Source organism: Xyrauchen texanus, chromosome 30 (genome assembly GCF_025860055.1).
Source record: "Xyrauchen texanus isolate HMW12.3.18 chromosome 30, RBS_HiC_50CHRs, whole genome shotgun sequence".
Classification (NCBI taxonomy): Eukaryota; Metazoa; Chordata; class Actinopteri; order Cypriniformes; family Catostomidae; genus Xyrauchen; species Xyrauchen texanus.
The window spans coordinates 24,049,121-24,066,748 of NC_068305.1; the positions used below are offsets into that span (position 1 = coordinate 24,049,121).

Consider the following 17,628-nt stretch of genomic DNA (forward strand, 5'->3'; position numbering starts at 1 on the left):
TATATGAGGGGCTTTCTCAGCAAATATTTGTATGTGCGATTAATCACGATTAATTAATCGGGACACCATGTAATTAATTCGATGAAAAATTGTAAACGATTGACAGCCCTAATATATATATACATATACAGGCGTATGCAAAAGTTTAGGCACCCATGACAATTTACATGATTTTCATTTATAAATAATTGGCTGTTTGGATCAGCAATTTCATTTTGATCTATCAAATAACTGAAGGACACAGTAATATTTCAGTAGTGAAATGAGGTTCACTGGATTAACAGAAAATGTGCAATATGCATCAAAATGAAATTAGACAGGTGCATAAATTTGGGCACCCTTGTCATTTTGTTGATTTGAATACCTGTAACTACCTAGCACTGATTAATTGGAACACACAATTGGTTTTGGAACACACAATAGCCTTGAACTTCATAGACAGGTGCATCCAATCATAAGCAAAGGTATTTAAGGTGGCCAATTGCAAGTTGTTCTCTTTCACTCTCTTCTGAAGAGTGGCAACATGGGGGCCTCAAAACAACTCTCAAATGACCTGAAAACAAAGATTGTTCAACATTATGGTTTAGGGGAAGGCTACAAAAAGCTATAGCAGAGATTTAAGCTGTCAGTGTCCACTGTGAGGAACATAGTGAGGAAATGGAAGATCACAGGCACAGTTCTTGTTAAGGCCAGAAGTGGCAGGCCAAGTAAAATATCAGAGAGGCAAAGGCAGCCCACAGACCACCTCCAAAGACCTACAACATCATCCTGCTGCAGATGGTGTCACTGTGCCTCGTTCAACAATTCAGCGCACTTTGCACAAGGAGAAGCTGTACGGAAGAGTGATGTGGAAGAAGCCTTTTCTGCACACACACCACAAACCGAGTCGCTTGAGGTATGCAAACTCACATTTGGACAAGCCACCTTCATTCTGGAAGAAGGTGCTGTGGACTGATGAAACAAAGATGGAGTTATTTTGTCATAACATAGGGCGTTATGCATGGCGGCAAAAGAACACAGCGTTCCAAGACAAACACTTGCTACCCACAGTAAAATTTGGTGGAGGTTCCATCATGCTGTTGGGCTGTGTGGCCAGTGCCAGTACTGGGAATCTTGTTAAAGTTGAGGGTCGCATGGATTCCAATCAATATCAGCAGATACTTGAGAATAATGTAGAGGAATCAGTCACAAAGTTGAAGTTACACCGGGGCTGGATATTTCAACAAGACAACGACCCAAAACACTGCTCAAAATCTACTCTGGCATTTATGCAGAGGAACAATTACAATGTTCTGGAATGGCCATCCCATTCCCCAGACCTGAATATCATTGAAAATCTGTGGGGTGATTTGAAGCGGGCTGTCCATGCTCCACAACCATCAAATCTATCTGAACTGGAGATGTTTTGCAAGGAGGAATGGTCCAAAATACCTTCATCCAGAATCCAGACACTCATTACAGGCTATAGGAAGCGTCTAGAGGCTGTTATTTCTGCTAAAGGAGGCTCAACTAAATATTGATTTGATATTTCTGTTGGGGTGCCCAAATTTATGCACCGGTCTAATTTTGTTTTGATGCATATTGCACATTTTCTGTTCATCCAATAAACCTCATTTCACTACTGAAATATTACTGTGTCCTTCAGTTATTTGATAGATCAAAATGAAATTGCTGATCCAAACACCCAATTATTTATAAATGAAAATTATGGAAATTGTCAGGGGTGCCTAAACGTTTGCATACGCCTGTATAATATATATATATATATATATATATATATATATATATATATATATATATATATATATATATATATATATATATACACACATATATACACACACACACGCACACTGGGGGAAGTTTTGAACGCTTCACATTTTTTTTTTCAGTATTTTCAGTACATCAGTATTAACTCAAGAAATCCACAAATGTAAAGAATTGAAAACAAAGTCCATAAATAAAGTTATGCGTAATAAAGTGGAATGACACAGGAAAAAAGTATTGAAGAAGCTAAGAAAAAGCAGTTCTCCAAGGCAAGGTAATGCGAGGAACCAGCTGAAATCCATAAGTAGTTAGAAAGTAATTATACCTCCTATCGATGCAAATTAATACCAGCTGGGTTAGTAAATTGATGGTCTATAAAAAAAAGCTTTTCATCAACTGGCCACACACAGGAGCTCCTCGCAAGATTTCTGACCAGGGAGTGAGAAGAATAGTCAGAAGAGCAGCCCAAGCTCCAGAAACACTTGGAGCAAGCAGGTACCATCGTCACAGAGAAAACAATAGGCAATGCACTCCACTGCCATGGCCTCTATGCACGCTCACCACCAAGACTCCATTACTGAAGAAAAGGCATGTCGAAGCTCATTTAAAGTTTGCTACTACTCATTTGGACAAGTCTATGAAATACTGGGAGAGTGTAGTCTGGTCAGACAAGAGGAAAATTAAACGTTTTGGCTGTTGTGGTTGGACCTTCCAGAAGGACAACGATCCAAAGCATACAGCAAAGTAAACTCTCACTTGGTTTCAGAGAAAACAAAAATCAAGGTATTAGAATGGCCCAGTCAATCACCTGACTTCAATCCAACTGAACATTTGTGGAAAGAGCTAAAGATCAAGCTTCACAATAGGCCCCCCGGAGTCTTCAAGATTTAAAGACAATATGTTTAGAAGAATGGGCCATATTCACACCTGAATACGATAAATTTTTTCATACAGGAAGCATCTTGAAGCTGTCATTACAAACAAAGGTTTCTCCACTAAGTAAATCAATTTCAGTCAGCATGTTCAATATTTTTTCCTGTGTCATTCCCTTTATTACACATAACTTCATTATGGACTTTAATGTTTGGAATTCTTTATGTGTGTGGATTTCTTGAGTTAATAACAAAGTCTGGTGAAAACGTCATGTGAATAGACTCATTGGAAATATATTTACTGAAAAAAATGTTGATGCGTTCAATACTTACTTCCCCACTGTGTGTGTGTGTGTGTGTGTGTGTGTGTGTGTGTGTGTGTATATGTATATATATTCTCCCCACTTTTAATATCTAATGAACAAACTAAAAGATTGATTACACCGAAAGAATGTGTGATGTTGTTTTGTTGTATTCCTGTACAGTGCATTCATAAAGTATTCAGGCACCTTCATATTTTTTCTTCCATATTTTGTTATGTTGCAGCATTATACTGAAATGCAAAAAAAAAATTCTACACTCCATAAAAAAACAGATTTTTTTTTTTAAAGAAAAAATGAAATACTACATTGACATAGGTATTCAGACCCTTAAATCAGTACTTGGTTGAAGCACCTTAGCGATTTATGATGCGACAAGCTTTGCACACCTGGATTTGGGGATTTTTTTGCCATTCTTTTCTGCAGATCCTCTCAAGCTCTGTCAGATTGGATGGGGACTGTCGCCGGACAGACATTTTCAAGTCTCTCCAGAGACGTTTGATTGGGTTCAAGTTGTCCATAAGCCACTCTTGTGTTCTCTTGGCTGTGTGTTTAGGGTCATTGTCCTTTTGGAAGGTGAACCTTTGGCCCAGTCTGAGGTCCTGAGCACTCTGGACCATGTTTTCATTAAGGATATCGCTGTATTTTGCAGTGTACAGCATTCCTTCAACCCCGACCAGTCCCCCAGTTCCTGCCGCAGAAAAACACCCCCACAGCATGATGCTACCACCACCACGCTTCACCGTCGGGATGGTATTGCATAGGTGATGAGTGGTGCCTGGTTTCCTCCAGACATGACACTTGGAATTGAGGCCAAACAGTTCAAACTTCATTTCATCAGACCATCATCTTTTTTCTCACAGTCTGAGAGTCCTTTAGGTTATTTTTTGTGTGTCTTGAACTGAGGAGAGGCTCCCGACTGGCTACTCTGTCATAAAGCCCAGATCGGTGGAGAGTTTCAGTGATAGTTGTCCTTCTACAAGTTTCTCCCAGCTCCACACATGATCTCTGGAGCTCAACCAGAGTGACCATCGGATTCTTGGTCACCTCTCCTACCAAGGCCCTTCTCCCCGATTGCTCTGTTTGGGCGGGAGGCCAGCTCTAGAAAGAGTCCTGGTTGTTCCAAACGTCTTCCATTACGAATTATGGAGGCCACTGTGGCCTTGGGAACCTTAAATGCAGCCAAAAAACTTTTTTGTAGCCTTCTCCAGATCTGTGCCTCAACACAATCCTGTCTCTGAGCTCTGCAGGCAGTTCCTTTGACCTCATGGATTGGTTTTTGCTCTAATATGCATTTTCAGCTGTGAGACCTTATATAGACAGGCATGTACATTTCCAAATCATATCCGATCAATTATATTTTCCACAGGTGACTCCAATCAAATTGTACAAACATCTCAAAGATGATCCAGAGAAATGGAATACACCTGAGCTAAATTTCAAGTGTCATATCAAAGGGTCTGAATACTAACGTCAATGTGACATTTCAGTTTTTACATTTTTGGTAAATTTACAAAGTTATCACAAATGTGGTTTTTGCTTTGTCATTATGGGGTATGGAGTGTACATTGATGTGAATTTTTTAAAATGTAAAGCATTGTATCATAAGGCTGCAACATATCAAAATGTGAAAACAATGAAGGGGTCTAACTACATTTAGAATGCACTGTATATGTGTTTGGGTCTGGGGGGGAAACCCATCAGAGATCATGTTTGTAGTTTGACACCAGCTGTAAACATTCAAGATAATGTTAGTCCGTGGTATATTTGATTCTGTTGAGTACACAGTGCATTTGCAGGCCAGGTCTGGAGCTGCCAGCCATATGCTACATTTCAGTATTGCAGAGCACTTGGCCTGATTTTGCTGCGCTGAGCCAGTCAGTCTCATTACTACATATTAGAAGGATTGGGGAATAAATCATTACACTGGCACAGCTCAGACCACCATCTATGGCAAGAGGTGGAAACGAATAAATTGAGCAGCACAGAAAAAGTTGGGCCCAAGGAAAGTGCTTGTGTGTAAAGAAGATGGAATTGAATGGTAATGTAATGACATACAGTATATACACAGGTCAATCGTAAAATTGCTTCTATTTTGCATTTTTCTACTTTAACATTGCTTTTTTCCATTATAAATTATATCATCAGCAAAACAATCCAAGTGAAAGTGTTACTGCAAAATTAACATATATTTCGTAATGTCATAGTATTTGGTATGTCCCCCTTTTTTAATGACATCATGCATTGGATTCTAATCCATTTTAGAATATAATGTTTCTTTGCTTAAAATGTTGCTTAAATTTTGTTTGTTTCCAGGTTTAAAACTAGAATTGAATCACAGATCTTCAAAGTGGACTTTTGAACCCCACTTTAGACCCGTATGGTACCTCTATCAGCCATCCTCTTGATAAGCTGGTGTTCACCCCACTTGACCATATACTTCAGGATGTCCTGCTCACTGGCCTGTGTATAGAGAAGTACCAGGTAATATTACTGAAATTAACACCTGACAAGCTGGAAACTGGTGCATGCAGGTGGAAAGTAAAGATAATGTAATTAATACAACAGAAAAATGCTGGCATAGCACATTTTGAAAGAGAAAAAAAAAAAACTAACACACAACAACGGGGGGAGAAGGTCCTGAGGCCAGGTGAGAGCCAAGCTAAATTATTGTGCTACTATTTTTCTCTCTTGGAAATATTACACAACCAAAATCTTATTTCATTCAAAGTCTGGTGCCGAAACCAGGACATGAACTAAACAACATTATTTAATATGCAGAAACCTTCTGAGAAATCAGTTGTAGAAGGTTAAATCCAGCATTAAAAATTAGCTTTTGCCACACCTGCAAAAGGCAGCTGAATTGAGAATATTTCAGTAATTAAACTATATTTTGCATTATTTAAATTAAGAAAATATATTTTTGTTTCTATGGCAGTGGAATTATTTAGCTGGTTTTTCATGCATATTCAACATCACTGACCAGTAAATAATTTGAATCACCAAAGCCAACTTTTACTTGCATTAGGCACTTGGCAAGTGTTCAATTTGGACCCTAGTTCTAACTAAGAGTTAACTGTTTAAGTATTGAAATTGAGCCTGAACTAATATTTACTCCAGCTAACATTTAAAATGGTTGTTGCTCTTTGTCTGGAATGCTCATATAGGTTGTTTTTTATTGAGACCGGAACTTAAAAAAAAAAAAAAAGTACAGCTGCCATTAAAAACATGACTCCACGCAGCAGTTAGTCAGGAAAACTGTGGATAAGAGCACTGTGCCAGTAAAGGAGTCATCTGATACAGCTGACTCGTATGTCCAAAAACCAGGTGACCATTAGGAGAAAGGTGCCCTGCTCTGCAGAGTCTTATACAGACTCAACAGACTGTTACTGACACTCTGCTGCTTGAAATAGATAGGCCTGAAGGTCTGCAATGATTTACGGATTGAAATAAACAAATTTACCAATAGTGCAAGATGCCACAGAGAAAATAAGTTGAACTTGTCATGAATATGGGTGTGAAAAACTATGTAACTAGTCAGTCAATAAAATTAGTCTTAGTTTAAGAAATCTTACAATGTAGCTGTTTAAAACACTGAGCTAAAAATACTGTTTACTTTAGTTAGAAAATATTGAACTGGGAAATATGAAAGTTGAATTGGTGTAAAGTCTTCACCTGCAGATAATCCGATTGAATGGCTGCCAGAAGGTGCTCCTTGCTAAGCTCGTACAGGACATCGGAGGTCATGACCTGGCTGAACTCCTCACACAGGAAGTGCATGGCCTGCCGATGAACCCATTTGGAACCGTATGGCTGTGAGCTCCACTTCAGAATGGCCACCACGGAGTCCAGAGAGATGCTCTCTACCACAATGTCTTCACAGGCTAAAAAAATAAATAAATTTATTTAACACTTTTTATTTTGGCTTCAACACTTCTTCAATCTCTCTTAAAGTTGCACATCTTTGTCCAAGCCTGTTAATTAAGATTTTTTAAACAAAAAACTTGGGTGGTCAAGATGTTCTTGGAATAGGGCACCACACAATCTGTCCTCTACACGAATTTTCGAACAAATTTCCACAATTAACATAACTATATCATATCTTACTCTGTGAAGTGTCCTTAAATATAGCAGGAAGAACTTCTACCATAATATATGCAGATAAGTCTAAAAATGAAAATGTATGCATTTAAATGTCACAGTGAGATCCGATGAATAATTTACCCAATTATCCACAACAAAAACACAGCTTTATGCTGCTTCAGAATTGTGCCATGAATTACTGATTTTATCTGTTTTGTCTCTTTCATTCAAGACTTCTTTTTCAGACATCAAAGACAGAATGTCAAAAGAGAGGCATTCTGTGCAGTTTAATCAGTAAATGCCACAGTTTTTGTTCATGATACAAAGACCCCCAGAGCAGTGAATAATTTCAACTCCAATGCAATTCAAGCCAAGAACATCTCTAGAGAGAGTGCTTGATTTTTCATTGGCATTGCGAGTAGGATTCCATTCCATCAATAGCCCCTGCAGATACATTTTAAATATCCATTGTATCAAGACAGGTCACACCTAGTCATTGTGGCTTATACCTTGCATACCTTTATTAAATGGCAAATATTTAAGTTAAAGGAATAATTAGCTCAAAAATTAATAACTGTCATCATTAACTCACCCCCATTCAATCCAGTATTAATTTTTTTCTTCTTCAATGAAACAAAACGAGAAATTATAAAAAACAATTTTCAGGTTTCTCTATTCCTTACAAGGAAAGCAGATGGTGATCTTATAATGCAATCGATCACATGACATGCAAGAACCAATGGTATTTGTTGTCAAAGATGTCAAACCTGGCATGACACATCTAAAGGCCTTTGTGCACCAAACATGAATCTTTGCTGCTATTAACATTTTTAATCAAAACAATGGATTACTAACGAGCCATGCTCATCTGGAGCAAACATTCATGCCGAATCGTGTACCGACAAAGCAAGCTTTTTTTACGGTGAGAGTGACAATTTTCTTTTTCCTTCACTGAGTGATGAAATGCCTTGGAACATATGTCAGGAGCTGCAGCAGTTACCTAAATCAGTGCAACAGGTGACGCTAAAGCATAGAAAGCTGTTTTGACCACCAACATTATACACTAAAAGGAACTTGAAGATTGTCTTCATAATGTATTCCATATTGCTGCAACTTTTAATTTAATCCAACGTGAGTTCTCTTATACCTCTAATATAACATATTGCTGCATACAGTATTTGCCTTTGTATCACCTTTAAAATAAACAACTTTAATGATCTAACTTCATTTTCTTCGACAAATATTAATCATATTAATAGTATTGCATTTGCGTTTAAATGTCATAACATGTAGGGTTTTGAGCAAATGTATAACACAAGTAGAAATGTGTGCAATAAGATACATTCAGTTTTGTTCAAACTGACAACATCTGTTACAACCATTATATGTGTGAGTGCATAACGCAGTGATTTTAAACAAATGCACTTAACACAAGAATATAGAGAATACCTGCAGTGGCATGTAATCAGCATTATTCCAAATGCAATTTTTTTTTTCTCCAACCATTAATATTTTAATTTTACACTAATTACCCCTCAGACTATGTATACATGATAATACTGCCAATCAACTGCAGTTAGTGAAATGAAATAGTTTGTGAAGTGTCTCAAATGCTTTCTCATTCACTGCTGCAGCTTATAGAGAAATAGGTTTTCTTTTGTCGATCTGTCTCATCCATTATAGGGGAGGGCAGACCAGCTCAAATGTACGCTGAGCCACCTGCCATACCTGGGTAAAATTGCTGGTTCATTATTGCCACCCACTGTAAAGGTGTGAATGTGGGAATGGTGATCATTCATGTTGCATTCTATGTGCCATTCGTCGGTGATTCCCCTCTCATAATTGTGACATTTTTGGCATACAAAGGCCTTAAAGCTGCCATTTTTCATTTGACCACAAGCTCAAATTAATTTGGAGAGTTCCGGCACAGGGGAAGATTATCAGAAAACTATGGCTTAAAATTCTATCTGTTCCTCAAACAAGACTTCGAATATAATGCATGAGTTGAATGAACTACCATGATATTTTTAGTGCTATTTTGTTATTTTGGAGTGAAGCAGTAAATAATCACCATTCCATTTTAAATGTATGGAAAATATCAGCTTGGAAACAAATTTTGTGTTTGACAGAAAAAAAGAACGGGGCTGGAATGACATGAGGACTGAGTAATTGATGACAAAAATCTTCATTATTGCATGAACTAGGTAATTCCTTCAAGTTTTAATAACTCTGTGCTGTTCAGTACCATTATATATTCAACTGGATGATCTGCATCAGAGCAGATGCAACTCTCAAAGCTCTAGAGACAGTATTACGTTTTTCAATGCCATATTTTGTAAGTAAACAAATTCTTCTGAGTCTCTATGCAAACACTCAAAAAAAGGGCACCCTTGAAAAGATTAAGAAACTTAAGGAGATCTGTTCAATTAAAACAACAAAAAAATAAATAAAAATACAGACCGTTTTTACAAAACATTTTTGGTTTTTCACAACACAATGCCTGACCTGATGAAAACCACAACTTGGTCCTTTGCACAAAGTTAACTTGTCATGCTGCCATTAAGACATTTTGAAATTCAAGTTCAATGTCTCCCCTTATCTAAATCTAAGGCAGGTGCATAGACATTAAAAGTAGCCTAGATTTACATTTATGCATTTGGCAGACTCTTTTATCTAAAGCAACTTACAGTGCACTTATTACAGGGACAATCCCCCTGGAGCAACCTGGATTTAAGTGCCTTGCTCAAGGACACAATGGTGATGGCTGTGGGGCTCAAACCAGCAACCTACTGATAACCAGTTATGTAGATACCACTAGATCACTAACAAGTACTGTCTGTGATGCTCTCCAAACCAATCCGTCAAGGGCTTGAGCAGGATTAATACGGACAACTTTCTCCCAACAGAATGCATCAGTGCAAACTAAAAGGCAACACCTAAAAAAAAAAAAAAATCAAGCAATGCCATATAGCTATACATTTCTATTCCCACTTACTGCCCATGTCTTCTCTTTTGTGACCTTAGAGCCTGAGGGTTGCAGCTTGCACGTCTCCAGCCTCTAGAGAGCACAAGAGCAGCACTGCATCCATTTCACTGCACGACTAAAAACTACCAACCATACAGCAGCACAGCAATGCCCCAGTATACCCTCATTAACACAACCCTGTTAATTATCAACCCTGCTTTTGGAGCTGTAAACTGTAGGTCTTCAGAAAACGGTGACATATTAGCCCTTAGAGAGAATGTCACACAGAATCCCAAACCTCATCATTCATTATTGACTTTGTAATCAATGTGTACATTGTTGATGTTGAGCACTAATACAGAGGAACAAATCAATGCAAGTTAATGAAAGTTAATGATTAGGTTTGAGTAAAATTTATACCACAAGGTTGATTGTGGAACTTGCAACAAGTAGTTAATAAGTACTCAAATCTAAGAGATGAGATGAGCAACAAGTCACTACAAAACATCTAAGCAACCAAAAGCTATATAAGACAGGAGCCTTTTGACAACCATTCAATGTCCTCCACTCATAGGTATTTGGATTCCAAAGATAGAAGACTGGATGGTAATGAGTGCAGCGCAAATGCAGATTTCCTCAGTCAATCCTATTTTGTGGACTCCACTTTGATTTGCGCCCTCCTCTTATCTCCTTATGGTATCTATAAACACAGTCAATGGAGATTAACCTTGTCTTTTTTCATGAGCCACTAAAAGTTTGTGGTCAGGAGCAGCTTTACAGGAGCAAAGATTCTGCATTTATCAAACACACCATTTAAACTAGCTTGCTAAAATTATAATTAAATGGGATTTAAATTAAGGCTTCATAACAATGTAAGGGTGGACTCTGCTCTACTGTAGCACAGAATAAAAAGACATACAAAAGTAGTATACTAGTAAGTGTGAAGCAAACACATGCATTCATATATTTGATTTACAGCCTCTCTCTCACAAAAAAAAAAGGCACAAAATCAACATGGATCACAGACTTCTCTCCTTGCTGCTGATTATTTATCACAAACGAGCTGAACAACACAGACATACTCCAGCAGATAGTGTGGCACTGTCCTTATAAAAAGGGTTGTCACAAAATCTCAATAATGGCTTGCAGTATTATACCAGCTCAAGTATCACATTTCAGAGTAGTTTCATGATACCACTCATTAGGGCTGGGTGACATGACGATATACTATATCTTGGCAATGATATAAAGCGTCAATTGATACAGATTTTTCAATATTGTATATATTGCTATATGTAAATATCCATGTGCGCTAGTGATGCGCAATCATTGCAAAAATCATAATCACGATTATTTTGGTCAATATTGAGATCACGATTATTTAACACATTACTCACTGACGTTGGAAACATGCATTTATTGAACTTTACCAAAAAAAAACTTGTCTTTTTAACAGTGATAATGTATAGCCTTTATTATGTATGGTAGATCTTGCTGCAATAACATGATAAAAAAGTAGGTTGTGATAGTGGATTTCCTTGAACTTGAAATGCAAACTGCACTGGGTAGGGGAAGAGGCTATTGTCATATGATAATTATTTTGTTACGTAGTCAAATAAAGAAAAGCCTCCATCGTCACCATTAACAGCAGGGATGCTCATAGTTCTATGAAATGAGATTACTTTTTTTATCATGTTATTGCAGCAAGATCTACCATACACAATAAAAGGCTATACATTATCACAATATAGAAATGTAGTAGTCAGTAGTGAAAATTAATGATTCTCAATTCCAGCTTCAAAACCACAACAAAAAAATAACACTAACTAATATGTTAATTATGGAAGAATGTTTTCAAGTTCTTAAGTAATTATTCAAGACTAGTAAACAGTCAGTAGTAAAACAATAAAAAACAGCAATGAATAGAAAGATTAAAAATAATAGAACAAAAATTTACGAATATTCTATGCTTTTTTAAACAGTTTTAAAGGTTTTTAACAGCAGTAGGCTATAAGTATTCAAATAAACATTCAGAATGAAATGCAACAGAAAACTACTACTGGTCTTCTCACTGTATGATTATAATACATTAGTACTTTTTAAAGCTACTTAAGTTACCCAGTCAAGAGCAGTGAGTGTTTTCACATTTTCTTGACACACTAGACAGCAGCAGGTCTATTAGCTTACATTTATACTTACAAGTCTGACATTTTAATACAAATCCATTTCCTCTATTGTTTATGTTCACACTCTGTTTTTACATGAATACCTCACCAAAACAGGCATTTTGGTGGAATTTTGAAATGTATTTGACCGTTCAGGTTAATACATTTCAAAAACACTTCAACCGGATAGACTTTTGCTTTCCATCCTCGTTGTTGAGCGTCTGCTGCCAGTTCTATATAGCGCAGTTTCTTGCGTTCATAGGCCTCATCTGTTGAATTCTCCCATGGGACTGTGAGCTCAGTGATGTAAACAGACTTCAATGAAGGGGACCAGAGAACCAAGTCTGGCCTAAGGGTGGTGACTGCAATTTCAGGTGGAAAGATTAGTTGCTGGCCTATATCGACTAGCATCTTCCAGTCCCGGGCCATGGCTAGCTGTCCAGCCTCTGGTTTGGTAGGGGGATGGTTGGGCTTTTTCTGTCCCTCTCGGATGAAGGTTGGGGCCGTGATGGACTTGATTGCTCTCAGGGGCAAGGAGTTGGTGGCATTCCTCTGGCTCTCAAGAGCTGCTGCCAGACTCTTGAGGACCTGGTTGTGTCTCCAGGTGTAACAACCTTGTGTGAGGCTGGTCTTACAACAGACCAAGATGTGCTTAAGAGTCGCTGGAGTTGAGCAGAGGGCACAGGTTGGGTCCTCGCCATACCACTGGTGGAGGTTTTTTGGAGATGGGAGCACATCATAGGTTGCTCTGATGATGAAGCTGATGTTGCTTGCCTCTATTTCCCAGAGCTCCCTCCAGCTAAGCTTTCTCCTCTCCAGGCCTTCCCACCTCATCCATTGTCCCTGCTTGGCAAGAGAGACAGCCTTTGCACTTCTTTCCGCCTCCTCCTGACGGCGCACCTCCTCGACCACCATGTTCCTCCTCTCTGATGTTGAGGCACTACACTAAGTTGGCTTGCTTGTCGTAAGGCCAAGGCCTCCTCTTCCCAACTGGATGTGCCCTACAATATCGCTGTGCCTCAGGGCTGACGTAGCTTGCTGCACCGCATCGGATGGTGTCCATTTCCGTCCAGTTAACAGAGGTGGAACGGCATTGCTGATGGTCTGGTCTCTGGAGTCCTTCAAAGTCATCTGGAGTCTCACTTTAGAGCACTTGTACTCTTCGGTGAGGCTTGTGATAGGAAGTTCAAGGACCCCTTTGCCGTAGAGGCTGATGTTAGTCAGACAGCGTGGGACGCCAAACCATTTCTTCAAGTATGAAGTCATGCTTCACTCCATCTTCTCAACAGTTGTTATTGGGAGCTCGTAAATAGTGAGTGGCCATATTACCCGAGGGAGAAGTCCAAATTGCAGGCACCAGAGCTTGAGCTTCCCTGGCAGAAGGGTACTGTTGATGTTTTTTAGACTGTTGGTAAATGTCCTGCCTTACTTGCTGCACTAGGTCTTTGTCCCTGAGGCTTGCATTGAAGTTCTGCATATCTGCATTAAATTATTTCTTCAGTACTTTTACTTAAAAAAAACACAGTACTCTTCCACCACTGGTTGCGAGCCATCATGTTATAATCTAGCTGCAGCAAACATGCACGAGTGACGAGTGTCCCCGTGACGAGTGTGCATCAGCCGGGAGAATATTCAATCTCTTCCCCAGTCATTTCATGCAGCTCATAGATGCAGCGCTGACCACACAGAGAAATGCCAGTTTCAGAGATTATATTCATAACCTGATTCCTTATTATTTGAACTTTAATAAAGGATGATTTATAGATATAATACCGGGGTGTTTCACTGTGAAACGGAATACGACACAAAAATCGTTTTACCTCGATTATCTCGTTTTCAGAATCGTTGGAGCCAAAATAGTAATTGAAAATAAAATTGTATTAATCACCCAGCCCTAATATGCGCTGCACTAGTATACCTATCAGTGTGCATGCTCCACGTGAGACTGAAACCAGGCTTGAGTGGGGAATAATTTGCAGCCGATAAAATTTGCATGTGCTGGTTTAACGGCAGATTCACTCAAAGAATTCAAGCAGATCAAGCAACGGCGCAAACGTGCCCACAAACTTATTGCTGATTCTTTGCCATTCTTATTTTGCAGACCAATTTGGAGTGCTTTATAACGGCGGATGTAGCAGTCCACCATGATCTTACACACTATGTCAGGACAGCGTCACTGTGATCCAAAAACCTGAATCATCTCTTTAACATGCTGAGGTGCTCTTGACTACACTTTTTTTGGTTGTTGTTGTTGCAAGAAGTGTTTATAAATATATTTCAAATTTATTTTCTGCATGATGTTATTTTATTTGGGTAATATTTTATTTATTAAAATTATGTATTCGTGTTAATTTGCATTGAAAAGATCTAAATTTTCTTGAGGAAAGTTTATAATAATATTGGTCAACAACATGTCAGACTGAAATGTGGCACAATGTGAAATTTAGTTCTAAGTGAGGAGAAAAATAAAAACTTATTTTTAAAAATCTTATATATTCAAGTATTAAGTATTTATTTCACTAACTAGATTTTCCAAAAATAGGCATTACAACATGGTTATGTATCATGTTAACCGATTTGTATTGGTTTTCCAGAAATAAATTACTATATCATCATATACACTGGCGGCCAAAAGTTTGGAATAATATACAGATTTAGCTTTTTCAGAAGGAAATTGGTACTTTAATTCACCAAAGTGGCATTCATCTGATCATAAAGTATAGTCAGGACATTACTGATGTAAAAAACAGTTAAAACACTATTTGAAAAAAGTAATTTTTTGATCAAATCTAGACAGGCCCCATTTCCAGAAGCCATCACTCCAACATCTTATCCTTGAGTAATCAGGCTAAATTGCTAATTTGGTACTATAAAATATATCAAACACTGTTGAAAGCTATTTGGTTTGTTAAATGAAGCTTAAAATTGTCTTTGTGTATGTTTTTGAGTTGCCACAGTATGCAATAGACTGGCATGTCTTAAGGTCATTATTAGGTTAAAAATGGCACAAAAAAAGAAGCTGTATTCTCTATAAACTCTTTAGTCAATCATTCTTTTGAGGAATGAAGGCTATACAATGCTTGAAGTTGCCAAAAAACTGAAGATTTAATTCAAAGGTGTACACTACAGTCTTCAAAGACAAAGGACAACTGGCTCTAACAAGGACAGAAAGAGATGTGGAAGGCCCAGATGTACAACTAAACCAGAGGATAAGTACATCAGAGTCTCTAGTTTGAGAAACAGACGCCTCACATGTCCTCAGCTGACAGCTTTATTGAATTCTACCCGCACAACACCAGTTTCATGTACAAAAGTAAAGAGAAGACTCAGGTGTGCAAGCCTTATGGGAAGAATTACAAAGAAAAAGCCACTTATGAAACAGACATTGGAAAAGAGTGTTATCTTAACCCCATTGAGCTTTTGTAGGATCAGCTAGACTGTAAAGTGTGTTAGAAATGCCCGACAACACAGCCACATCTATGGTAAGTGCTACAGGAAGCATGGGGTGGAATGTCACCTGAGTATCTGGACAAGCTGACAGCTAGAATGCCAAAGATCTGCAAAGCGGTCATTGCGGCATTTGGAGGATTTTTTGTTGAGAACTCTCTAAAGTAGTTTAAAGAGCACCTATTACGGTTTTTCAAATATTACCTTCCATGTAGTGTGTTATTTAGCTGTTTGTGAATGTAAAAATGTCTGCAAAGTTTAAAAAATCAAAGTCCATGACAAATGGAGTTATTGACTCCCAAAAGAAAGAACAGATTCTGAACAACTGAAATGAGTCGTTAGCAATTACAGACTTCCTGCACTAACCTACATAATTTGGTAATAAAAAAACCTCGCTTCTGGTCTTCATTGGCTGCTCACGAACAGCTTTGACCCACTCTAAAACACTACACCAAGCGGTAGACTAATCACAACAGACTGGGACATCTGACCAATCAGAGCAGAGTAGGCTCTCTGAAAGGAGTTTCGAATGAATGCTTCAGAACGGATCATTGAACAAGTAATTTTTGACATTTTTTTCAAATTGTAATAGTAAATATTCACGTTATTAATGTCCCGACTATACATTGTGATCAGTTGAATGCCATATTGGTGAATAAAAGTACCAATTTCTTTCCATAAGAGCAAAATCTGTACATTATTCAAAAACTTGTGGCCACCAGTGTATATCATTATCATGATATAAAATTACTCGTATCGTGATATACGATTTTGGTCATATCGTCACACCCCTACCACTCATGTTGTTTGAATAACGGGCTGAACGACGTAGCTATTCTATTGTTGTCTTAATACTTTTTAGTTTCATAAAGATATATAGTTATTATCATCATTTTAAATATTAGAATTTTTCTATACAAACATAACATAGCATAAGAAACAAACATAATATCTCAATTGTCAATATCACACAGGTATGCAATGTGGTCCGATTAAACCTTTGAGTTTTACAGAAAACTGCAGGAAAACAATCTGTTCTTATATTCCATCTGCACTATATTTTAACTGTTGCTCTATGAAAGTGCCAAATGGATGTCTATGGCCATTGCATCTTTCTGTTTTACCAGTGTCTCGCACTATGAGCATTGTGTTTTTAAAACCCTGTGACGAGTTGAAAAGTTCAATTTAGAAAAATATGTCATGGGACCCCTGCATTCTGTTGCACTTCTTATAGTGTCTTCTGTATAGACCCTATTACAGTACTGTGCAACTCTACTTATTAGTGGCTTGAGACCCCAGAGATGTCCTTCTCAAAGATGCTCCATCCAATGTTTCCCTGATGTTGAGGTGCATGATGTGGAGTTTACCAATGAGTAAATGTGGTGTCAATGTGAAGTAAAAACAATGAAGATATGGAGAGGAAACACTACATTCGGAAGCTAAATACGGAAATAGTCACACAGCCTATGTGTTAAGAAATGAGAACGGATGAGGATACATGAAGGTCAGCTGATTTCAGCAAAGTGGAGCTGCAGAGTTTAAATTACAAGGAGTCAAATTTAAAACTAAATAACAAGCAATACAACATTTTACAACCTGACTACAAGGCTACACTTGAAATAGTTTTCCTCTGAAGAAGCGTATCTTGTCAGGGACCCAAAGCCAACAACAATGTCAAGTTATGTGAAATACATAATGGAAGTCTAGGGCTCATTTTACAGTTGAGTACACCTAATATTGAACGAGGACAGAGAAATGTAGGAAGGGAGTGGGGACATTGAAGGACTAATCATTAGGCCATCTATTAGCTTTGAACAAGTGCAGTACCCCAATTAACTGGCAAAAGCCCCGAGCTTAATGCAAGGGGTAGACAGGCCAATAGACAGAGGGGAGGAGGAGAAGAGATAGAGCAAGCGAGAGAAACGGCAACATGCTGAGAGGAAGAAAAATGGGAGAAGGAGACAAGATTAGGAGGGTAATGTCAAAAAGGACAGAGATAGTGGAAAATT

At 38.1% G+C, this 17,628-nt stretch overlaps 1 protein-coding gene across 1 annotated transcript in view; it reads right to left on the reverse strand.

Moving 5' to 3' along the window:
- btbd7 (BTB (POZ) domain containing 7) overlaps nt 1-17,628 on the reverse strand; it is an 88,837-nt gene that overhangs the window by 17,925 nt on the left and 53,284 nt on the right. Inside the window, exons 4-5 of the mRNA XM_052098257.1 lie at nt 6,635-6,843; nt 5,347-5,422 (exon numbers count right to left, since the gene is read on the reverse strand). Of these exons, the coding sequence (XP_051954217.1) occupies nt 5,347-5,422; nt 6,635-6,843 (285 nt within the window). The remainder of the gene's footprint in view (nt 1-5,346; nt 5,423-6,634; nt 6,844-17,628) is intronic.